The sequence below is a fragment of the Pristiophorus japonicus genome, chromosome 16, assembly GCF_044704955.1.
Source record: "Pristiophorus japonicus isolate sPriJap1 chromosome 16, sPriJap1.hap1, whole genome shotgun sequence".
NCBI classification, from domain to species: Eukaryota; Metazoa; Chordata; class Chondrichthyes; family Pristiophoridae; genus Pristiophorus; species Pristiophorus japonicus.
In genome coordinates, this window is record NC_091992.1 from 53339756 (window position 1) to 53365066 (window position 25311).

General features: G+C 49.7%; 1 protein-coding gene across 2 annotated transcripts in view; it reads left to right on the plus strand.

Moving 5' to 3' along the window:
* The window catches only part of bckdk (branched chain ketoacid dehydrogenase kinase), a 123537-nt gene extending 107456 nt beyond the window's left edge, over positions 1-16081 (plus strand). Inside the window, exon 11 of one of the 2 annotated variants that reach the window (XM_070858126.1) lies at positions 13612-16081. In XM_070858126.1, coding sequence (XP_070714227.1) covers positions 13612-13756 — 145 coding nt within the window. In that variant the 3' untranslated portion in view covers positions 13757-16081. Of the gene's footprint in view, positions 1-377; positions 494-13611 lie in introns of those variants that run through there. The other variant, XM_070858127.1, reaches the window with a different exon arrangement.
* The last annotated feature ends 9230 nt before the right edge of the window (positions 16082-25311 follow it).

Genomic DNA, 25311 nt, shown 5'->3' on the forward strand with positions numbered 1-25311 from the left:
ATAAGCTCACCTCTCATTCTTCTAAACTCCAATGAATATAGGCCCAACCTGCTCAACCTTTCTTCATGAGACAACCCCTTCATCTCAGGAATCAACTTCGTCAACCTTCTCTGAATTGCATCACCGTGTCATCACCCAGTCCCTCCTACCCTTGGGGACCCAGTGACCCACACCACCATTCCCTGTCACTCCTACCCCTGGAGATCCAGTGACCTACACCATCACCCCCAGTCCCTCCTACCCCAGTCCCTCCTATCCCTGGGGACCCAGTGACCCACACCACCATCCATCCCCCTGATAGACAGGGGCACTTCAGGCAGTCGGTGTAATCATTCAGTTGGTGCGCGACTGGTGTATCCTCCTCTCCTGTGTGCTAGGTGTGTGAGCAGACTGCAGTGTATCCTCCTGTGTGCTGGGTGTGTGAGCAGACTGCAGTGTATCCTCCTGTGTGCTGGTTCAAAGTAAAAGACGGCGGAGGCCCAAAGTCTCAGAAACTGGAAATTCTACCAGAGCGTCGAAGTTGTGCTATAGGTGCCTGGGACAACACATTGCTCAAAGTTGTCCATACGTGAAGGCAGAGTGTTTCTTCTGCAGAAAGACTGGACATCTTGCGAAGGCATGCCGGCTGAAGGGTAAATCAGTTTTTAAAGCTATGATTCCATAGCATCAAAATCCACACAGATGTTGCGGGATTCAAGATACCAATGGAAATTGACACGGGTGCATCCGTGAGTGTATATACCGGAGTCACTATACCGCGACAAATTGCGTGATTTTCAACTGGAGAAATCCAAGATAGAGCTGCGAGGCTACTCGGGAGAGAAAATTCCTGTGGTAGGTCATATCACCGTACCGGTGAAATATAAAGATCAATTTCAGAACTTGCCTCTAATAGTAGTGAAAGGAGACAAGTCTGCCTTACTAGGAAGAAATTGGTTGAGCTCACTGAAGCTGATTAGAGTTAGATTTTCTGTGTGGAAGCGAGATTTTCATCAACGGATGAGGTTATCAAGAAGTATCCAAAGGTGTTCTTTGAAACGGCAGTCCGATCCAAGGCTTCAAGGCGGGTGTCCAGGTACAGAAGGACGCTAGATCGGTTTACTACAAGCCACATTCCATACCATATGCACTCAAGGAGAAAGTTGAGCAAGAACTCAAAAGACTAGAGACTGAGAACATTATTTGTAAGATACATCGATGTAATTGGACTACACCCATTGTTATACCTAAGTCTGTGGTGATTATAAAGTAACTGTAAACCAGGTTCTAGAGGGTAATATCCCCAATACATTGCCGAATATAGAAGATTTGTTCACAACACTGACAGGTGGTCAGATCTTCTCAAAACTGGATCTTACGAATGCCTACTTACAGCTTGAACTAGATGAGGAGTCCAAGTCATGTTTGACTATAAATACTCATCTAGGCCTATATCAATTTAATAGACTACCGTTTGGAGTATCTTCCGCCCCTGCCATATTCCAAGGGGCGATGAACCAGATTTTGCAAGGTATTGAAGGGGTAGTATGTTATTTGGATGACATACTAATTTCAGCACCAGATAGGCAAATTCATAATAACATATTGAATGAAGTCCTCAAACGGCTAGAGAAGCACAGAGTACGAGTGTCTGCTCGTAAGTGTGAGTTATTTAAAAACTCAGTGGAGTACTTAGGGTACAGAGTAGACAAAGATGGTTTACATCCAACCATGGAAAAATTGGATGCGATCAGAAATGCACCCATTCCCAGGAATGTCACTGAACTTCGTTCATTGTTGGGTCTTTTGAACTATTATGGGAAGTTCCTACCAAATTTGGCTACAGTATTACATCCACTGAATGAACTTTTGAAAAAACAGGTCCATTGGAAGTGGTCAAAAGAATGCGATACAGCATTCAAGGAGTGTAAAAGAAAATTGGTAGAGAGCACCATGTTAGTTCACTATGACATATCTAAGGAGATTAAGCTAGCATGTGATGCCTCTCCGTATGGAGTTGGGGCAGTGATCTCTCATGTATCTCGTAGTGGGGAAGAGAGACCAATTGCTTTTGCTTCACGCACTCTCAGTGCCAGTGAGAGTAATTATGCGCAAATTGAAAGGGAAGCTTTGGCATTAATTTTTGGGGTCAAGAAGTTTCACAAATACTTGTATGGTCATAAGTTTACCATCGTTACGGACCATAAGCCCCTAACAGCAATTCTCCATCCAAAGTCCCCAGTTCCAACATTAGCTGCAGCCCGAATGCAGAGATGGGCTTTGATTTTGTCAGCATATACATATGATATTGAATACAGATGATCAGCTGATGCAATGTCTAGATTGCCTTCCCCATCACAAGTTACACCCGATAGGGAAGAAGTGTTTTGTTTTTCATACATTGATGAACTACCAGTCACAGCTGAAGAGATTGGTAGAGCAACCAAACGTGACCCAGTGATGTGAAAGGTGTATGAGTATATTGCAAATGGATGGCCAAACCAGGTAACAGACAAAGATACACATCCATTCTTCATTCGTAGGAATGAATTATCAGTCGATAAAGATTGTATCATGTGGGGTGCAAGAGTGGTTATACCAAATAAATTCAGGTCCAAATTATTAGGAGACCTCCATGACCAGCACCTGGGAATGTGCTTGACCAAGAGTTTTGCACGCAGTTATTTATGGTGGCCAGGTCTTGATAAAGATATAGAGTACGTCGTGAGTCAGTGTACGACATGTCAATCAGTAAGCAAACAACCACCACCAGTACCATTACAGCCATGGAAATGGCCTCCCAGGGTGTGGCAAAGGCTACATATTGATTTTGCTGAGCAAGAAGGACAACAATTGTTCATTGTAATTGATAGCCATTCGAAGTGGGTTGAGGTGTTCCCAATGTGGAAAATAACAAGTAAAACATTGGACATTTTACGAAAATTATTTTCTTCATTGGCCTCCCTGAAGAAATTGTTTCGGATAATGGGCCACAATTTTGTTCAGAAGAATTTGCACAATTCACGAGCAAAAATGGTGTGAAATATACCAAGGTACCACCATACCATCCTGCTTCGAATGGTGCAGCAGAGCGCACTGTACAAATTGTAAAACATGCCCTTATAAAACAAATGTTAGATCCAAAACCAAGGAAACGACAGTTGTCATTGGATCACAAATAGGCTAATTTTTTTATTACGTATCAAAATACTCCTCATACAACTACTGGTAGAACACCAGCAGAGTTGTTTCTCAAACAACAGCCACGAACCAGATTCTCGTTGTTAAAGCCAAATTTGGCACAGTCCGTAGAAGAGACACAATTAAGACAGAAAAAGAATCATGATAGAGGTGGAGTAAAAGAGAGAAGTGTGAAATTAAACAAGAAGGTGAGAGTGAAGAACCATCACCATAAATGGGTAAAGTGGTTACCAGGAAGAGTGGTGAAGATATGTGGTCCTCACACATATTTGGTGAAGATGTTTGATAATGGACAGGTTAGGTTTGTTCATATTGATCATATTTTACCTACAGACATGGAAGGAGTTGAAGGTGGGAATGATTCAATTATTTCTGAATCATCAGATAGTTTTGATACACCAGTAGCAAATCCTAAATCCAATGTACTGGAAACAAATCCAGGAGAGAATCAGAATGAAAGTCAGAGTCCGAGTCAGGAAAACAAAGAGCCTGAAGTTAGAGTGAGTGCAAATGAAAATCAAGGAAATTCCATGGTGGAAAACATTCCTCAGGATGAGCCTCGAATGAGTGAAATCGACACCATGTTTGGAGGTTCTGTTCGAGAGTGAAGGTATCCTCTTCGAAACAGAAAACAAGTGGTAAAGTTAAATTTGTAAAAATAGGGGGAAAAAAGTTTATATCCTGTGTTATGTATAAACATGAAAGTTATGTATGATGTTTATTATAATAACTTCTTCATTAAGGAGGGAGAAGTGTAATGTCAGTAAGCTTGTAATGTTTGTAGCGCCACACTGTGGATGTGGACATATTGTGTACTGCAATTGCAGAGTTAATTATTAAACAGAACCAGGCAATTCCGGAGACTTCCGAGAGAGCTGCCTGCCATGTTAGAAGCTGTGTGTGCTTGTGCTCTGTGAATATATCACAACAGTGTATCCTGTATGCTGAGTGTGTGAGCAGGCTGCAGTGTATCCTCCTGTCCTGGGTCTATGAGCAGGCTGCAGTATATCCTCCTGTCCTGGGTCTATGAGCAGGCTGCAGTGTATCCTGTGTGCTGGGTGTATGAGCAGGCTACAGTGTGTCCTGTGTGCTGGGTGTATGAGCAGGCTACAGTGTGTCCTCCTGTCCTGGGTGTGTGAGCAGGCTGCACTGTGTCCTGTGTGCTGGGTGTGTGAGCAGGCTGCAGTGTAATATGTCCTTACTATACAGTATAAATGCACACGAGGTCCATACTTGAGAGAAGATCACTCTGTGACCAGTTACCTTTATTACCAAGACCTCAAGAGACAGACGGTTGGTGGAGCTTCCCCTTTTATACCGGAAAGTCCAGGTTAGGAGTGTCTCCCACAAGTTTGCCCCCTGTGTCTCAAGGTGTACAACTTCGGTCAGCTTATACATGGTTACAATGACAGTTGAATACATGACATCACCTCCCCCGCCCCCCCCCCCCCCCCGCAAAGTCTTATTGGGATCACAGGTTAAGTCTCTCTGGTGGTTTACGCCCCCTTTGAGAGCACCTGAGTTGGGGCTCCTGTTGTTAGGCGCTGGTCTGAGTGTCTGCTGTTTGCAGTGCCTCAGGCCTGTCCAGACTGCCCACAGTGACTGGGTTCTCCTCCATTTGGGTCCGGTCCTCCACTTGGTTCCGGTGTTCGGTCACCTTTGGTGGAGTAAACTCTACGTCGTGTTCTTCCTCTGCATCTTTTATGGGGTTGCTGAACCTCCTTTTAGTTTGATCCACGTGTTTGCGGCAGATTTGTCCATTGGTAAGTTTAAGTACCAAAACCCTATTCCCCTCTTTGGCAATCTCAGTGCCTGCAAGCCATTTGGGCCCTGCAGCGTAATTAAGGACAAAAACAGGATCATTGACATCAATACATTGCGCCCTCGCATTCCTGTCATGGTAGTCATATTGTGACTGACGCCTGCTCTCAACAATTTCTTTCATAGTAGGGTGTATAAAGGATATCCTAGTTTTGAGCATCCTTTTCATTAGCAGCTCTGCGGGTGGAACCCCTGTGAGCAAGTGTGGTCGGGATCTATTGGCCAACAGGAGGCGTGATAAATGGCTTTGTAGGGAACCTCCTTGGATTCTGAGCATCCCCTGTTTGTTGAGCAGGCTGCAGTGTATCCTGTGTGTGAGAGCAGGCTGCAGTGTATCCTGTGTCCTGGGTGTGTGAGCAGGCTGCACTGTGTCCTGTGTCCTGTGTGTGAGAGCAGGCTGCAGTGTGTCCTGTGTGCTGGATGTGTGAGCAGGCTGCACTGTGTCCTGTGTGCTGGGTGTGAGAGCAGGCTGCACTGTGTCCTGTGTGCTGCGTGTGAGAGCAGGTTGCTCTGTGTCCTGTGTGCTGGGTGTGTGAGCAGGCTGCACTGTGTCCTGTGTGCTGGGTGTGTGAGCAGGCTGCACTGTGTCCTATGTGTGAGAGCAGGCTGCACTGTGTCCTGTGTGTGAGAGCAGGCTGCAGTGTGTCCTGTGTCCTGGGTGTGTGAGCAGGCTGCAGTGTGTCCTGTGTGCTGGATGTGTGAGCAGGCTGCACTGTGTCCTGTGTGCTGGGTGTGAGAGCAGGCTGCACTGTGTCCTGTGTGCTGCGTGTGAGAGCAGGTTGCTCTGTGTCCTGTGTGCTGGGTGTGTGAGCAGGCTGCACTGTGTCCTGTGTGCTGGGTGTGTGAGCAGGCTGCACTGTGTCCTATGTGTGAGAGCAGGCTGCACTGTGTCCTGTGTGTGAGAGCAGGCTGCAGTGTGTCCTGTGTCCTGGGTGTGTGAGCAGGCTGCACTGTGTCCTGTGTGTGTGAGCAGGCTGCACTGTGTCCTGTGTGAGCAGGCTGCACTGTGTCCTGTGTCCTGTGTGTGAGCAGGCTGCACTGTGTCCTGTGTGCTGGGTGTGTGAGCAGGCTGCACTGCGTCCTGTGTGTGAGAGCAGGCTGCAGTGTGTCCTGTGTGCGTGAGCAGGCTGCACTGTGTCCTGTGTGAGCAGGCTGCACTGTGTCCTGTGTCCTGTGTGTGAGCAGGCTGCACTGTGTCCTGTGTCCTGTGTGTGAGAGCAGGCTGCAGTGTGTCCTGTGTGCGTGAGCAGGCTGCACTGTGTCCTGTGTCCTGGGTGTGTGAGCAGGCTGCACTGTGTCCTGTGTGCTGGGTGTGTGAGCAGGCTGCACTGTGTCCTGTGTGTGTGAGCAGGCTGCACTGTGTCCTGTGTGAGCAGGCTGCACTGTGTCCTGTGTGTGAGCAGGCTGCACTGTGTCCTGTGTGCTGGGTGTGTGAGCAGGCTGCAGTGTGTCCTGTGTGCTGGGTGTGTGAGCAGGCTGCACTGTGTCCTGTGTCCTGTGTGTGAGAGCAGGCTGCACTGTGTCCTGTGTGCTGGGTGTGAGAGCAGGTTGCTCTGTGTCCTGTGTGCTGGGTATGTGAGCAGGCTGCACTGTGTCCTGTGTGTGAGAGCAGGCTGCACTGTGTCCTGTGTGTGAGAGCAGGCTGCAGTGTGTCCTGTGTGCGTGAGCAGGCTGCACTGTGTCCTGTGTGTGTGAGCAGGCTGCACTGTGTCCTGTGTGTGTGAGCAGGCTGCACTGTGTCCTGTGTGCTGTGTGTGAGAGCAGGCTGCACTGTGTCCTGTGTGTGAGAGCAGGCTGCACTGTTTCCTGTGTGCGTGAGCAGGCTGCACTGTGTCCTGTGTCCTGGGTGTGTGAGCAGGCTGCAGTGTGTCCTGTGTGTGTGAGCAGGCTGCACTGTGTCCTGTGTGTGTGAGCAGGCTGCACTGTGTCCTGTGTGTGTGAGCAGGCTGCACTGTGTCCTGTGTGTGAGAGCAGGCTGCACTGTGTCCTGTGTGTGAGAGCAGGCTGCACTGTGTCCTGTGTGTGTGAGCAGGCTGCACTGTGTCCTGTGTGTGTGAGCAGGCTGCACTGTGTCCTGTGTGTGTGAGCAGGCTGCACTGTGTCCTGTGTGTGTGAGCAGGCTGCATTGTGTCCTGTGTGTGTGTGAGCAGGCTGCACTGTGTCCTGTGTGCTGGGTGTGTGAGCAGGCTGCACTGTGTCCTGTGTGTGAGAGCAGGCTGCACTGTGTCCTGTGTGCTGGGTGTGAGAGCAGGTTGCACTGTGTCCTGTGTCCTGTGTGTGAGAGCAGGCTGCACTGTGTCCTGTGTCCTGTGTGTGAGAGCAGGCTGCACTGCGTCCTGTGTGTGAGAGCAGGCTGCAGTGTGTCCTGTGTGCGTGAGCAGGCTGCACTGTGTCCTGTGTCCTGGGTGTGTGAGCAGGCTGCACTGTGTCCTGTGTGTGAGAGCAGGCTGCAGTGTGTCCTGTGTGTGTGAGCAGGCTGCACTGTGTCCTGTGTGTGTGAGCAGGCTGCACTGTGTCCTGTGTGTGTGAGCAGGCTGCACTGTGTCCTGTGTGTGAGAGCAGGCTGCACTGTGTCCTGTGTGCTGGGTGTGAGAGCAGGTTGCACTGTGTCCTGTGTGTGAGAGCAGGCTGCACTGTGTCCTGTGTGTGAGAGCAGGCTGCAGTGTGTCCTGGGTGTGTGAGAGCAGGCTGCACTGTGTCCTGTGTGTGAGAGCAGGCTGCACTGTGTCCTGTGTGTGAGAGCAGGCTGCAGTGTGTCCTGTGTGCGTGAGCAGGCTGCACTGTGTCCTGTGTCCTGGGTGTGTGAGCAGGCTGCACTGTGTCCTGTGTGTGTGAGCAGGCTGCACTGTGTCCTGTGTCCTGGGTGTGTGAGCAGGCTGCACTGTGTCCTGTGTGTGTGAGCAGGCTGCACTGTGTCCTGTGTGTGAGAGCAGGCTGCACTGTGTCCTGTGTGCTGGGTGTGAGAGCAGGTTGCACTGTGTCCTGTGTGTGAGAGCAGGCTGCACTGTGTCCTGTGTCCTGTGTGTGAGAGCAGGCTGCACTGTGTCCTGTGTGTGAGAGCAGGCTGCAGTGTGTCCTGTGTGTGTGAGCAGGCTGCACTGTGTCCTGTGTGTGAGAGCAGGCTGCAGTGTGTCCTGTGTGTGAGAGCAGGCTGCAGTGTGTCCTGGGTGTGTGAGCAGGCTGCACTGTGTCCTGTGTGTGAGAGCAGGCTGCAGTGTGTCCTGTGTCCTGGGTGTGTGAGCAGGCTGCACTGTGTCCTGTGTGTGTGAGCAGGCTGCACTGTGTCCTGTGTGTGTGAGCAGGCTGCACTGTGTCCTGTGTGAGCAGGCTGCACTGTGTCCTGTGTCCTGTGTGTGAGCAGGCTGCACTGTGTCCTGTGTGCTGGGTGTGTGAGCAGGCTGCACTGCGTCCTGTGTGTGAGAGCAGGCTGCAGTGTGTCCTGTGTGCGTGAGCAGGCTGCACTGTGTCCTGTGTGAGCAGGCTGCACTGTGTCCTGTGTCCTGTGTGTGAGCAGGCTGCACTGTGTCCTGTGTGCTGGGTGTGTGAGCAGGCTGCAGTGTGTCCTGTGTGCTGGGTGTGTGAGCAGGCTGCACTGTGTCCTGTGTCCTGTGTGTGAGAGCAGGCTGCACTGTGTCCTGTGTGCTGGGTGTGAGAGCAGGTTGCTCTGTGTCCTGTGTGCTGGGTGTGTGAGCAGGCTGCACTGTGTCCTGTGTCCTGTGTGTGAGAGCAGGCTGCAGTGTGTCCTGTGTGCGTGAGCAGGCTGCACTGTGTCCTGTGTCCTGGGTGTGTGAGCAGGCTGCACTGTGTCCTGTGTGCTGGGTGTGTGAGCAGGCTGCACTGTGTCCTGTGTGTGAGAGCAGGCTGCAGTGTGTCCTGTGTGCGTGAGCAGGCTGCACTGTGTCCTGTGTGTGTGAGCAGGCTGCACTGTGTCCTGTGTGTGTGAGCAGGCTGCACTGTGTCCTGTGTGAGCAGGCTGCACTGTGTCCTGTGTCCTGTGTGTGAGCAGGCTGCACTGTGTCCTGTGTGCTGGGTGTGTGAGCAGGCTGCACTGCGTCCTGTGTGTGAGAGCAGGCTGCAGTGTGTCCTGTGTGCGTGAGCAGGCTGCACTGTGTCCTGTGTGAGCAGGCTGCACTGTGTCCTGTGTCCTGTGTGTGAGCAGGCTGCACTGTGTCCTGTGTCCTGTGTGTGAGAGCAGGCTGCAGTGTGTCCTGTGTGCGTGAGCAGGCTGCACTGTGTCCTGTGTCCTGGGTGTGTGAGCAGGCTGCACTGTGTCCTGTGTGCTGGGTGTGTGAGCAGGCTGCACTGTGTCCTGTGTGTGTGAGCAGGCTGCACTGTGTCCTGTGTGAGCAGGCTGCACTGTGTCCTGTGTGTGAGCAGGCTGCACTGTGTCCTGTGTGCTGGGTGTGTGAGCAGGCTGCAGTGTGTCCTGTGTGCTGGGTGTGTGAGCAGGCTGCACTGTGTCCTGTGTCCTGTGTGTGAGAGCAGGCTGCACTGTGTCCTGTGTGCTGGGTGTGAGAGCAGGTTGCTCTGTGTCCTGTGTGCTGGGTATGTGAGCAGGCTGCACTGTGTCCTGTGTGTGAGAGCAGGCTGCACTGTGTCCTGTGTGTGAGAGCAGGCTGCAGTGTGTCCTGTGTGCGTGAGCAGGCTGCACTGTGTCCTGTGTGTGTGAGCAGGCTGCACTGTGTCCTGTGTGTGTGAGCAGGCTGCACTGTGTCCTGTGTGCTGTGTGTGAGAGCAGGCTGCACTGTGTCCTGTGTGTGAGAGCAGGCTGCACTGTTTCCTGTGTGCGTGAGCAGGCTGCACTGTGTCCTGTGTCCTGGGTGTGTGAGCAGGCTGCAGTGTGTCCTGTGTGTGTGAGCAGGCTGCACTGTGTCCTGTGTGTGTGAGCAGGCTGCACTGTGTCCTGTGTGTGTGAGCAGGCTGCACTGTGTCCTGTGTGTGAGAGCAGGCTGCACTGTGTCCTGTGTGTGAGAGCAGGCTGCACTGTGTCCTGTGTGTGTGAGCAGGCTGCACTGTGTCCTGTGTGTGTGAGCAGGCTGCACTGTGTCCTGTGTGTGTGAGCAGGCTGCACTGTGTCCTGTGTGTGTGAGCAGGCTGCATTGTGTCCTGTGTGTGTGTGAGCAGGCTGCACTGTGTCCTGTGTGCTGGGTGTGTGAGCAGGCTGCACTGTGTCCTGTGTGTGAGAGCAGGCTGCACTGTGTCCTGTGTGCTGGGTGTGAGAGCAGGTTGCACTGTGTCCTGTGTCCTGTGTGTGAGAGCAGGCTGCACTGTGTCCTGTGTCCTGTGTGTGAGAGCAGGCTGCACTGCGTCCTGTGTGTGAGAGCAGGCTGCAGTGTGTCCTGTGTGCGTGAGCAGGCTGCACTGTGTCCTGTGTCCTGGGTGTGTGAGCAGGCTGCACTGTGTCCTGTGTGTGAGAGCAGGCTGCAGTGTGTCCTGTGTGTGTGAGCAGGCTGCACTGTGTCCTGTGTGTGTGAGCAGGCTGCACTGTGTCCTGTGTGTGTGAGCAGGCTGCACTGTGTCCTGTGTGTGAGAGCAGGCTGCACTGTGTCCTGTGTGCTGGGTGTGAGAGCAGGTTGCACTGTGTCCTGTGTGTGAGAGCAGGCTGCACTGTGTCCTGTGTGTGAGAGCAGGCTGCAGTGTGTCCTGGGTGTGTGAGAGCAGGCTGCACTGTGTCCTGTGTGTGAGAGCAGGCTGCACTGTGTCCTGTGTGTGAGAGCAGGCTGCAGTGTGTCCTGTGTGCGTGAGCAGGCTGCACTGTGTCCTGTGTCCTGGGTGTGTGAGCAGGCTGCACTGTGTCCTGTGTGTGTGAGCAGGCTGCACTGTGTCCTGTGTCCTGGGTGTGTGAGCAGGCTGCACTGTGTCCTGTGTGTGTGAGCAGGCTGCACTGTGTCCTGTGTGTGAGAGCAGGCTGCACTGTGTCCTGTGTGCTGGGTGTGAGAGCAGGTTGCACTGTGTCCTGTGTGTGAGAGCAGGCTGCACTGTGTCCTGTGTCCTGTGTGTGAGAGCAGGCTGCACTGTGTCCTGTGTGTGAGAGCAGGCTGCAGTGTGTCCTGTGTGTGTGAGCAGGCTGCACTGTGTCCTGTGTGTGAGAGCAGGCTGCAGTGTGTCCTGTGTGTGAGAGCAGGCTGCAGTGTGTCCTGGGTGTGTGAGCAGGCTGCACTGTGTCCTGTGTGTGAGAGCAGGCTGCAGTGTGTCCTGTGTCCTGGGTGTGTGAGCAGGCTGCACTGTGTCCTGTGTGTGTGAGCAGGCTGCACTGTGTCCTGTGTGTGTGAGCAGGCTGCACTGTGTCCTGTGTGAGCAGGCTGCACTGTGTCCTGTGTCCTGTGTGTGAGCAGGCTGCACTGTGTCCTGTGTGCTGGGTGTGTGAGCAGGCTGCACTGCGTCCTGTGTGTGAGAGCAGGCTGCAGTGTGTCCTGTGTGCGTGAGCAGGCTGCACTGTGTCCTGTGTGAGCAGGCTGCACTGTGTCCTGTGTGTGAGCAGGCTGCACTGTGTCCTGTGTGCTGGGTGTGTGAGCAGGCTGCAGTGTGTCCTGTGTGCTGGGTGTGTGAGCAGGCTGCACTGTGTCCTGTGTCCTGTGTGTGAGAGCAGGCTGCACTGTGTCCTGTGTGCTGGGTGTGAGAGCAGGTTGCTCTGTGTCCTGTGTGCTGGGTGTGTGAGCAGGCTGCACTGTGTCCTGTGTCCTGTGTGTGAGAGCAGGCTGCAGTGTGTCCTGTGTGCGTGAGCAGGCTGCACTGTGTCCTGTGTCCTGGGTGTGTGAGCAGGCTGCACTGTGTCCTGTGTGCTGGGTGTGTGAGCAGGCTGCACTGTGTCCTGTGTGTGAGAGCAGGCTGCAGTGTGTCCTGTGTGCGTGAGCAGGCTGCACTGTGTCCTGTGTGTGTGAGCAGGCTGCACTGTGTCCTGTGTGTGTGAGCAGGCTGCACTGTGTCCTGTGTCCTGTGTGTGAGAGCAGGCTGCACTGTGTCCTGTGTGCTGGGTGTGAGAGCAGGTTGCTCTGTGTCCTGTGTGCTGGGTGTGTGAGCAGGCTGCACTGTGTCCTGTGTGTGAGAGCAGGCTGCACTGTGTCCTGTGTGTGAGAGCAGGCTGCAGTGTGTCCTGTGTGCGTGAGCAGGCTGCATTGTGTCCTGTGTGTGTGAGCAGGCTGCACTGTGTCCTGTGTGTGTGAGCAGGCTGCACTGTGTCCTGTGTGTGAGAGCAGGCTGCACTGTGTCCTGTGTGCGTGAGCAGGCTGCACTGTGTCCTGTGTCCTGGGTGTGTGAGCAGGCTGCAGTGTGTCCTGTGTGTGTGAGCAGGCTGCACTGTGTCCTGTGTGTGTGAGCAGGCTGCACTGTGTCCTGGGTGTGTGAGCAGGCTGCAGTGTGTCCTGTGTGTGTGAGCAGGCTGCACTGTGTCCTGTGTGTGTGAGCAGGCTGCACTGTGTCCTGTGTGTGTGAGCAGGCTGCACTGTGTCCTGTGTGTGAGAGCAGGCTGCACTGTGTCCTGTGTGTGAGAGCAGGCTGCACTGTGTCCTGTGTGTGTGAGCAGGCTGCACTGTGTCCTGTGTGTGTGAGCAGGCTGCACTGTGTCCTGTGTGTGTGAGCAGGCTGCACTGTGTCCTGTGTGTGAGAGCAGGCTGCACTGTGTCCTGTGTGTGTGAGCAGGCTGCACTGTGTCCTGTGTGTGTGAGCAGGCTGCAGTGTGTCCTGTGTGTGTGAGCAGGCTGCACTGTGTCCTGTGTGCTGGGTGTGTGAGCAGGCTGCACTGTGTCCTGTGTGTGAGAGCAGGTTGCACTGTGTCCTGTGTGTGAGAGCAGGCTGCACTGTGTCCTGTGTGTGAGAGCAGGCTGCACTGTGTCCTGTGTGTGTGAGCAGGCTGCACTGTGTCCTGTGTGTGTGAGCAGGCTGCACTGTGTCCTGTGTGTGTGAGCAGGCTGCACTGTGTCCTGTGTGTGAGAGCAGGCTGCACTGTGTCCTGTGTGCTGGGTGTGAGAGCAGGTTGCACTGTGTCCTGTGTCCTGTGTGTGAGAGCAGGCTGCACTGTGTCCTGTGTGTGAGAGCAGGCTGCAGTGTGTCCTGGGTGTGTGAGCAGGCTGCACTGTGTCCTGTGTGTGAGAGCAGGCTGCAGTGTGTCCTGTGTGCGTGAGCAGGCTGCACTGTGTCCTGTGTCCTGGGTGTGTGAGCAGGCTGCACTGTGTCCTGTGTGTGTGAGCAGGCTGCACTGTGTCCTGTGTCCTGGGTGTGTGAGCAGGCTGCACTGTGTCCTGTGTGTGAGAGCAGGCTGCACTGTGTCCTGTGTGCTGGGTGTGAGAGCAGGTTGCACTGTGTCCTGTGTGTGAGAGCAGGCTGCACTGTGTCCTGTGTCCTGTGTGTGAGAGCAGGCTGCACTGTGTCCTGTGTGTGAGAGCAGGCTGCAGTGTGTCCTGGGTGTGTGAGCAGGCTGCACTGTGTCCTGTGTGTGAGAGCAGGCTGCAGTGTGTCCTGTGTGTGAGAGCAGGCTGCAGTGTGTCCTGTGTACTGTGTGTGAGAGCAGGCTGCAGTGTGTCCTGTGTGCGTGAGCAGGCTGCACTGTGTCCTGTGTGCTGGGTGTGTGAGCAGGCTGCAGTGCTAACGATGTCCTTTCTGTTGATTGTCCAGGTTTGGCTTCGGGCTGCCCACCTCCCGCGCCTACGCCGAGTACCTCGGGGGCTCGCTCTCCATTCAGTCCATGCAAGGCATCGGGACCGACGTTTACCTGCGGCTCAAACACATCGATGGCAAGGAGGAAAGTTTCCGCATCTGAACTGCGAGCCGGCTCAGCTCAATCTCCCGAGGTGGAGATTATTACCGAGTGGTTGTTATAGCACTAAACCTAGGCTGCGAGTGAGTCCAGTGTCCACTGCCACCTGACATAAATGCCAATATTTCTGAAGAACTGCTTTTTGGATAACTCGAAAGTAGCAAACGTCGCTTGAATACTGGAGAGTGGAGTGAAGGAACACTGTTTGACGGTGAAAGGAGAACATTTACAGGACTAACACTCGTCACTCAGCAGCTTGACTGGGCTTTGAGTGAGAGTGGGCTCCGGTTGCCTGAACTGACCTGCAGACACAGCGCTCAATCCCTGGACAGCATCGCCCTCTGCCGCTTCCTACCTGCAATTACCTCCCCACATGGCAGGTTGATGCAGATTATTTCTTGAAATCGCAAAGAGAAAGCAGAAGGGGAAACCCACCCTCCACACACACAACGGAACACTTTTTAACTCTTTGGATGTAGAGAAACATTTTGTTACCACTGTTTAATACATGCATAGTACAATGATTTCTGAATTGTAATCTTTTATAAGGTAGGGATTGATGTTGGTAACTATTTGTGTTTGACAATCAAAGGTTGCTACTGAAACTGCAGTTGGTGCTGCATTCCAGAGATTTAAATGTTAATACTCGTCCTGTGTGTAGAACGAGAGGAAATACAGTTTTCATTCCAGATAATACCAAAAAAAAACAATTTAAACACTTCATTTATTTTGTTTGAAGTTGAGATTGCAGTATTTTTCAATGCTGGTGCTACCTATTTAGTCTAAAGCTGCTGCAAACTCTCAATAGTGTCTTTAGTTATCTGATGGCTATCCCCTGCAGGGATATATGTTCAAAGAATGTTTGGAATCAGGAGTCTAAAGCAGCCTGCTAACACATTCACAATCGCAGCGTAACTGTGACCCGCATGTTATTACAGATTCGTGATGTGTACATTCACTTTTTTAAAACCATATAAGCTGCCGCTACAGTTCAGCCTTGCGGGCTTCCTTCAGTTCAAGCTGTCTTCGACCATTTAAGGCACCGATCCTGCGACACTTTGACCTCCTGCGGCCCTTTGTCAGTGGCTTTATGTCGAGGTTGGGGCCCGTGCCTCGCATTACATCAACACACAGCTCTGCTCTGTGCACTTTCACCAGATCCTAGGGTTTCTGCTACCTCTTCCAACAAGCTTCCTGTCCCCCCACCTCGACTCTGTGCAACAATGAACACCCGATTACAGGACAGGCTTGCAGCTGCTGGATCGGGAGCTTGAAAGCCACTGGAAGCTGTGAAACATTTGAGATGCTCCGACCAATTGGTCTTGTGGAATCCCCATTCATTGCTTCTTATTGCAGTAGGCAAGATGAGATTCAGGTCAGATTTACCTTTAAGGAGGATGAGAAACAATGCAAACTGTTAAAAGATCATTTCTCCGACAACAGGGAAAAATACCTTAATTTGATCAGAATTTATGTTTTTGTGAATAACCCTATTCCCTTCCCTAACTAATAAAAACATGTCTAATATCTGAGGATGTTCATTTTTTTTCTCACCAGGTTAATTCTTGATGTGACTGCAGTTATTTTAAAGTTCAGAAAGTAGTTTTTAAAAAAACTTGGAACATTAGCCCGATTTACACAGTGATATTTTAATAACTTGCTCGCTTTCAAAATGAGTATTAATGTTTTTCAGTACAGGTTCAGCATTTTCCGTTGTGGTGACAGAGACCGATTTTCTACTAAAGGCGACTAGTTAGGCAGAGAGTTAGCGACTGTCTGTGTTTTTATGGTATTGAATATAGCGAATAATCAATAAATTGTCACAAAAATATGGAAATGAATGGTGCTATAAAATGACAAACTGTGGCCTTGATAATTGTACTTTTACCCAGATTCTGGGTGTAATTACCCGCTGTCAGGAAAAGTCACAAAACAGATGTAATTCAGAAAGCTGACTGAGAAAAATCCTTTCAAGCAATAGCAGTCTATAAGTAAATGGATTAAAAACTCAGTAATTCGAACATGTAAATAGCGACAGTAAAACCAGGGGAAGAAGTTTAAACCAACATTGCGTCAGTCCCCTGCCCAGTATGGTTTTGGTCTTTATAAATTCATGAGCTAGATCCCTTCCAGTAAAGGCCTTACTCATTTGTAGAAATGCCGATTCTATTCACTGATTTGCCCATGTTTCTTGAATCTTGCCTCCTGTAACCCATTCCAGACAGTGGTTGTATTGTATCTGTTGGAACTAAATCTCCTCTGATCAGGGGATGCACGCGTGATTGTGGATGAAATGTTGGGTTTAATAAAATGTAGTTTTTAATCTTGCTTGTGTTTGATACTGTGACCTTTCCTGTATTTGTGTAGTGCGGAGATGCTTAAGAAAGCTCCCATACAGATTGTTTTAACAGTTCTATCTAGTTAGTATGTGTTTAAATATTAGGAGTAAAAGCAATACCATCTTTATCTAAAATATATAATACGAAGTGTGTGGCATGTATTTACAGTAAGGTGCTGAATTGCCTGGCTGTCAGTTAGGCCGCAGTTACACGAGTTGAACCGGAAAGTTACACCATTCACCAGCATAAAACGTTACACGCACGTTTCCTCAGTAAGTTAATTTGCACATGAACAGGTGCAGGTTCTGGCATAATTCACATGTAAAGCAAGTGTAAGCAGCTGAAGCCCCAGGAAATGAGAGTGTAATAACGGTGTAACTGTTTAAAAGCCCTCTGCAGCCTCCTGCCTTCAGCACAACCCTGGGAGACAGACAGGTAGGGTTGGGGCGGGGCAAGGCAAGCAAAGCAAAGCAAGGCAAGGCAAGGCAAGGCAAGTGCGGTCCCTTTCTGTTCTGCATCTCCAACCCATACGTTTACTGCATGTTGGCAACAGCTTGGCATTGCAGGTGGCACCTATGCCCACTGGGCATCAACACAAGAGGGACAATGTGCTTCACTGAGGAGGATCCTGATGTGCTCTCAAGAGAGACGACACAATCTTTGAACTACACGTGTCCAGGTCTGGAAGAGTGGCACATTGTGCTGCACTGACTGCCAATTCCTCACCCACAGGATGACAGAGTAGTGCTGTAAGACATTCATTGACTTGACCAACGTTGGCAAGGTAACATTCACCCTTCCTTGTTCACCTTGGGCATCACCATATTCTTCACCCTCTTTTTAATCAGCTCTCTCACTGCACTCTGGTTAAAGAGAAAAACTTGCATTTCTATAGCGAATCTCATATGTTAGGACATTCCAAATCACTTTACAACCAATGAAGTACCTTTTTTGGAGTGTAGTCACTGTTGTAATGTAGGAAATCCAGCAGCCAATTTGCACACAGCAAACTCCCACAAATAGCAATGATATAAATAACCAGATAATCTGTTTGTGATGTTGGTTAAGTTCGCTGCTCCTCTTTGAATACAATCATAGAGTGATGTAGCACAGAAGGAGACCATTGGATGCATCGTGCTTGTACTGGCTCTTTGAAAGAGCCATCCAATAAATCTCATTCTGCTGCCCTTTCCCCTGCAAGTACTTATTCAATTCCCTTTTGAAAGTTACTTTTGAATCTGCTTCCACCAGGCTGTGTGTTCCAGATCATAACAACTCATTATTTTTTTTCCCTTATCTCGCCTCTGGTTCTTTTACCAATTACTTTAAATCTGTGTCCTTTGGATACCAACCCTTCTGCCACTGAAAACAGTTTTCCCTTATTTACTCTATATCAAAACTCTAATGATTTACTCCAACTAAATATTGGGAGGAGTGAAGCCATTGTCTTCGGTTCCCTCCACAAACTCTGTTGCCTAGCCACTGACTCCATCCCTCACCCTAGAGGTTGTCTGAGGCTAAACCAAACTATTCGCAACTTTGGTGTCATATTTGACCCTAAGATGAACTTTCGACCACATATCCGAGACATCACCAAACCACCTCCGTAACCTCGCCCGTCTCCGCCCCTGCCTCAGCTCATCTGCTGCTGAACCTTCATCCATGCCTTTGTTACCTCTAGACTTGATTATTCCAATGCACCCCTGGTTGGCCTCCCATGTTCTATCCTCTGTAAACTTGGTCATCCAAAACTTAGCTGCCTGTGCCCTAACTCGCACCAAGTCCCATTCACCCACCATCATCATAGGCAGTCCCTTGGAATCAAGGAAAGACTTGCTTCCACTCTAAAAATGAGTCCTGAGGTGACTGAACAGTCCAATACGAGAACCACAGTCCCTGTCACACGTGGGAGAGATAGTCGTTGAGGGTAAGGGTGGGTGGGACTGGTTTGACACACGCTCTTTCCGCTGCCTCCGCTTGGTTTCTGCATGCTCTCGGTGATGAGACTCGAAGTACTCAGCACCCTCCCGGATGCACTTCCTGCACTTTGGGTGGTCTTTGGTCAGAGATTCCCAAGGGTTGGTGGGGATGTTGCACTTTATCAAGGAGGCTTTGAGGGTGTCCTTGAAACGTTTCCTCTGCCCACCTTTGGCTTGTTTGCCATGAAGGAGTTCCGAGTAGAGCGTTTGCTTTGGGAGTCTTGTGTCAGGCTTGCGAACAATTTGGCCTGCTCAGCGGAGCTGATCAAGTGCGGTCAGTGCTTCAATGCTGGGGATGTTGGCCTGGTCGAGGACGCTAATGTTGGTGTTACTGACCTCCCAGGGGATTTGCAGGATCTTGGAGACATTGTTAGTGGTATTTCTCCAGTGACTTGAGGTGTCTACCGTACATGGTCCATGTCTCTGCCATATAGAAGGGTAGGTATTACTACAGCCCTGTAGACCATGAGCTTGGTGGCAGTTTTGAGGGCCTGGTCTTCGAACACTCTTTTCCTCAGGCAGCCGAAGGCTGCATTGGTGCACTGGAGGCGGTGTAGAATCTCGTCGTCAATGTCTGCCCTTGTTGATAAAAGGCTCCTGAAATATGGGAAATGGTCCACGTTGTCGAGGGCCGCACAGTGGATCTTGATGACTGGGGGGCAGTGCTGTGCGGTGGGGACAGGTTGGTGGAGGACCTTTGTCTTACGGATGTTTAGTGTAAGGCCTATGCTTTCGTACGCCTCAGTGAATATGTTGACTATGACCTACATTGGCTCCCGGTTATGCAACGCCTTGATTTTAAAATTCTCATACTTGTTTTCAAACCCCAGCAAGGCCTGATCCCTCCCTTTCTCCACAATTGCCTCCAGCCTAACGAGATTTCTGCGCGACTCCAATTCTGGCCTCTTGAGCATTTTGTTTCGAATCGCTCAGCCATTAGTGGCCGTGCTTTCAGCTGCCAAGACTCTAAGCTCTGGAATTTCTTCCCTAAACCACTCTGCCTCTCTTTCCTCCTTGTAAGACGCTCCTTAAAAGGAACTTGACTAAGTTTTTGGTCATCTGCCCTAATATTTCCTCATGTGGCTGAGTCAAATTTTGTTTAATAACGCTCTTGTAAAGTGCCTTGGGGCATTTTACTATAATAAAGGTGCATTATAATTACAAGTTGTTGTACCAATAATGTCATGAAATATTTTATACCCACCTGAGAGTGGAGATGGGGCCTCGGTTTAACATCTCATCTGATAGACAGCACCTCCGACAGTACAGCATTCCCTTAGTATTGCAGTGGGAATGTCGGCCTGGATTTTTGTGCTCAGCTCTCTGGAGTGGGACATGATCACACAACCATCTGTTTCAGAGGCGAATGAGTTACCACTGAGCCATGGCTGAACCTAAGGGCTTCTGCTAACTCCCTAGCCTGCACTATGGCCACATGCCTTCCCTAATGCACGTAAAATACCTTGTATAAGCCCCAAGATAACTTCCTCCATTCTAACATCTTCACACTGCAACATCTCTCACTTTGCCTCTCCCATCACACTCACTGTCCACACCTCCACTGCCAGAATCACCCTTATCTACTTATGTCATTGGAGGATCAACTCAAAACAGAGGCAGGACCCTGGAGGGGACATCTTTATATTGCGTCCCCTCAACCCCACATGGAGAGAAAACCATGAACCTAATGGGACACACTCTGCAGAGGTCAGCATCAACACTGCCCATTAATGCTGCCCTACCAGCCCAAGACATAGAAACATAGAAAATAGGTGCAGGAGTAGGCCATTCAGCCCTTCGAGCCTGCACCACCATTCAATATGATCATGGCTGATCATGCAACTTCAGTACCCCATTTCTGCTTTCTCTCCATACCCCTTGATCCCTTTAGCCGTAAGGGCCACATCTAACTCCCTTTTGAATATATCTAACGAACTGGCCTCAACAACTTTCTGTGGTAGAGAATTCCACGGGTTCACCACTCTCTGGGTGAAGAACTTTCTCCTCATCTCAGTCCTAAATGGCTTACCCCTTATCCTTAGACTCTGACCCCTGGTTCTGAAATTCCCCAACATCAGGAACATTCTTTCTGCATCTAACCTGTCCAATCCTGGCAGAATTTTATATCTTTCTGATATCACTTCTCATTCTTCTACACTCCAGTAAATATAAGCCTAGTCGATGCAGTCTTTCTCCATATGTCAATCCTGCCAACCCAGAAATCAGTCTGGTGAACCTTCGCTGCACTCCCTCAATAGCAAGAATGTCCTTTCTCAGATTAGGAGACCAAAACTATACACAATATTCCAGGTGAGGCCTCACCAAGGTCCTGTACAACTGCAGTAAGACCTCTCTGCTCCTATGCTCAATTCCTCTCACTATGAAGGCCAACATGCCATTTGCTTTCTTCACCGTCTGCTGTACCTGCATGCCAACTTTCAATGACTGATGTACCATGACACCCAGGTCTTGTTGCACCTCCCCTTTTCCTAATCTGTCACCATTCAAATAATATTCTGCCTTCCTGTTTTTGCCACCAAAGTGAATAACCTCAGATTTATCTACATTATACTGCATCTGCCATGCATTTACCCACTCACCTAACCTGTCCAAGTCACCCTACAGACTCTTAGCATCCTCCTCACAACTCACACCGCCATCCAGCTTAGTGTCATCTGCAAACTTGGAGCTAATACACTCAATTCCTTCATCTAAATCCTTGATGTATACTGTAAATAGCTGGGGTCCCAGCACTGAGCTCTGCGGCACCCCACTAGTCACTGCCTGCCATTCTGAAAAGGACCCGTTTATCCCGACTTTCTGCTTCCTGTCTGCCAACCAGTTCTCTATCCACATCAATATATGACCTCCAATACCATGTGCTTTAATTTTGCACACTAATCTCTTGTGTGGGACCTTGTCAAAAGCCTTTTTGAAAGTCCAAATACACCACATCCACTGGTTCTCCCTTGTCCACTCTACTAGTTATATCCTCAAAAAATTCTAGAAGATTTGTCAAACATGATTTCCCTTTCATAAATCCATGCTGACTTGGACCAATCCTGTCACTGCTTTCCAAATGCGCTGCGATTACATCTTTAATAATTGATTCCAACATTTTCCCCACTACCGATGTCAGGCTAACCGGTCTATAGCTCCCTGTTTTCTCTCTCCCTCCCTCCTTTTTTAAAAAGTGGTGTTACATTAGCTAACCCTCCAATCCATAGGAACTGATCCAGAATCTATAGAATGCTGGAAAATGACCACCAATGCATCCACTACTTCTAGGGCCACTTCCTTAAGTACTCTGGGATGCAGACTATCAGGTCCTGGGGATTTATTCGCCTTCAATCCCATCAATTTCCCTAACCGAATTTCTTGACTAATAAGGATTTCCTTCAGTTCCTCCTTCTCACTAGATCCTCGGTCCCCTAGTATTTCCAGAAGGTTATTTGTGTCTTCCTTTATGAAAACAGAACCAAAGTATTTGTTCAATTACATAGAAACATAGAAAATAGGTGCAGGAGTAGGCCATTCAGCCCTTTGAGGGGGGAAAATGTTGGAATCAATTATTAAAGATGAAATAGCGCATTTGGAAAGCAGTGACCGGATCGGTGCAAGTCAGCATGGATTTATGAAAGGGAAATCATGCTTGACAAATCTTCCAGAATTTTTTGAGGATTTAACTAATAGAGTGGACAGGGGAGAACCAGTGGATGTGGTGTATTTGGACTTTCAAAAGGCTTTTGACAAGGTCCCACACAAGAGATTAGTGTGCAAAATTAAAGCACATGGTATTGGAGGTCATATATTGATGTGGAACGGGTCCTTTTCAGAATGGCAGGCAGTGACTAGTGGGATGCCGCAGGGCTCAGTGCTGGGACCCCAGCTATTTACAATATACATCAAGGATTTAGATGACGGAATTGAGTATTATCTCCAAGTTTGCAGATGACACTAAGCTAGATGGCGGTGTGAGTTGTGAGGAGGATGCTAAGAGGCTGTAGGGTGACTTGGACAGGTTAGGTGAGTGGGCAAATGCATGGCAGATGCAGTATAATGTAGATAAATCTTAGGTTATTCACTTTGGTGGCAAAAACAGGAAGGCAGAATATTATTTGAATGGTGACAGATTAGGAAAAGGGGTGTCATGGTATATCAGTCATTGAAAGTTGGCATGCAGGTAGAGCAGGCAGTGAAGAAGGCAAATGGTATGTTGGCCTTCATAGCTAGGGGATTTGAGTATAGGAGCAGGGAGGTCTTACTGCAGTTGTACAGGGCCTTGGTGAGGCCTCACCTGGAATATTGTGTTCAGTTTTGGTCTCCTAATCTGAGGAAGGACATTCTTGCTATTGAGGGAGTGCAGCGAAAGTTCACCAGACTGATTCCCGGGATGGCTGGACTAACATATGAGGAGAGACTGGATCGACTGGGCCTTTATTCACTGGAGTTTAGAAGGATGAGAGGGGATTTCATAGAAACATATAAAATTCTGACGGGACTGGACGGATTAGATGCAGGAAGAATGTTCCTGATGTTGGACGTCCAGAACCAGGGGTCACAGTCTAAGGATAAGGGGTAAGCCATTTAGGACCGAGATGAGGAGAAACTTCTTTACTCAGAGTTGTTAACCTGTGGAATTCTCTACCGCAGACAGTTGTTGATGCCAGTTCGTTGGATATATTCAAGAGGGAGTTAGATGGGCCCTTACAGCTAAAGGGATCAAGGGGTATGGAGAGAAAGCAGGAAAGGGGTACTGAGGTGAATGATCAGCCATGATATTGAATGGTGGTGCAGGCTCGGTCTGCCCTTTCTTTGTTCCCCATTATAAATTCACCTGATTCTGACTGCAAGGGACCTACATTTGTCTTCACTAATCTTTTTCTCTTCACATCTCTAAAGAAGCTTTTGCAGTCAGTTTTAATGTTCCCTGCAAGCTTTCTCTCATACACTCTTTTTCCTCTCCTAATTAAACCCTTTGTCGTCCTCTGCTGAATTCTAAATTTCTCCCAGTCCTCAGGCTTGCTGCTTTTTCTGGCCAATTTATATGCCTCTTTCTTGGATTTAACACTATCCCTAATTTCCCTTGTTAGACACGGTTGAGCCACCTTCCCTGTTTTATTTTTACGCCAAACAGGGATGTACAATTGTTGAAGTTCATCCATGTGATCTTTAAATGTCTGCCTTTGCCTATCCACTGTCAACCCTTTAAGTATCCTTCGCCAGTCTATCCTAGCCAATTCACGACTCATACCATCGAAGTTCCCCTTCTTTAAGTTCAGGACTCTAGTTTCTGAATTAACTGTGTCACTCTCCATCTTAATGAAGAATTCTACCATATTATGGTCACTCTTCCCCAAGGGGCCTCGCTAATTGCTAATTAATATTCTCTCATTACACAACACCCAGTCTAGGAAGTGTCCCTGATTTCCCACATAGCACAGGAGTAGCATGATCTGGGTTTGGGCTCTCCTGCCATGACTTACCCCTTAAATTAACTTAATTTGGCAACAGTGCCAAAGATTTCTTACTGATAAGAAAAAGATAAAGAAAAAAGAAAAACTACTCACCAATCAACCAGCCAATCGCTTACCCTCTTGGCTGTGACGTCACACTTCGATTTCTTTTTACTTTTTTCTACTTTTGACCCTGCTGCAGCAGCTGGCCCCTCCCCGACTGCCGCTGCTCCTCGCTGCCACTGGGCCTTTTATAGGCCTCTCCGCCCCTCCCCGACTGCCGCTGCTCCTCGCTGCCACTGGGCCTTTTATAGGCCTCTCCGCCCCTCCCCGACTGCCGCTGCTCCTCACTGCCGCTGGGCCTTTTATAGGCCTCTCCGCCCCTCCCCGACTGCTGCTGGGCCTTTTATAGGCCTCTCCGCCCCTCCCCGACTGCCGCTGGGCCTTTTATAGGCCTCTCCGCCCCTCCCCGACTGCTGCTGGGCCTTTTATAGGCCTCTCCGCCCCTCCCCGACTGCCACTGGGCCTTTTATAGGCCTCTCCGCCCCTCCCCGACTGCCACTGGGCCTTTTATAGGCCTCTCCGCCCCTCCCCGACTGCTGCTGGGCCTTTTATAGGCCTCTCCGCCCCTGCCCGACTGCCGCTGCGCCTTTTATAGGCCTCTCCGCCCCTCCCCGACTACCACTGGGCCTTTTATAGGCCTCACCGCTCCTCCCCGACTGCCGCTGGGCCTTTTATATGCCTCGCCGCTCCCTCGACTGCATGCACGTACGAGCTGGAAACAGAACCTCTTTGTATTCATACATGTCAGCAGTTCTCCTGGCCTGGCTGCTCCTGTATCTCCTCCTGCATTGTGGAGAAAGTCATCCAGTGTCCGAAGTCAATTTGAGTGGGGAGTTTGGGCAATTCTGGGTCATTTTTTTTTATTCTGAAAATAGAGGACAGTACTTGGACAAACATGAGCTGATCAGATAGAGCCAACATGCATTTGTAATGGGAAAATCATGTCAAGCGAACCTAGGTGAATTGTTTGAGGAGGTAACCAACGTAGTAGATAAGGGAGGGAGGGAATTGATTCGGAGGTAGGAAACAGAGTGGAGGGATAATGGGTAGATATTCCAATTGGCAGGATGTGGCTAGTAGTGTCCCCCCAGGATCTGTACTGGGGCTTCAGCTTTTCACTGTATTTAAAATGACGTAGATGAAGGACTAGAGAGCGGCATATCCAAGTTTCCTGATGGCACCAAGGCACAGTAAATAGTATAGATGGGAGCAGAAAGTTTCAAAGGGACATTGATAGATCAAATGAATGGGTAAAAACTGTGGCAGATGGAGTTTAATGTGGGGAAGTGTGAGGTCATCCACTTTGAACCCAAGAAAGATAGATCCAAGTATTTTCTAAATGGGGCGAAGCTCAGAACTGTGGAGGAGCAGAGATTGTGGAATTCATGTACAGAAATCTCTAAAAGCAGGTACAAAAAAAAATTTAAAAGGCTAATGGAATGTTGGCGGATAATTTAACCTCTCAAAATGGGTGGGTGCCGGTAAGATTACACTCTCTGTCCCCTCACTCACTGTAAAAATGTTTTACATCTCAAACACGACCCCAACCCCCCCACTTCCGTATTAACAAAGGCAATACAGGGGACGGGCAGCCAACCTGCTCCCAGGAGGCGGGTTAGCTATTTAAATATTATACTGAGGCTAGGAGCCTTACATTCGACCTGCTTTGCAGGTTTAACTCTGACCGGCAGGGTTTCACAGGCCTCGGGAAGGCAAGTGCA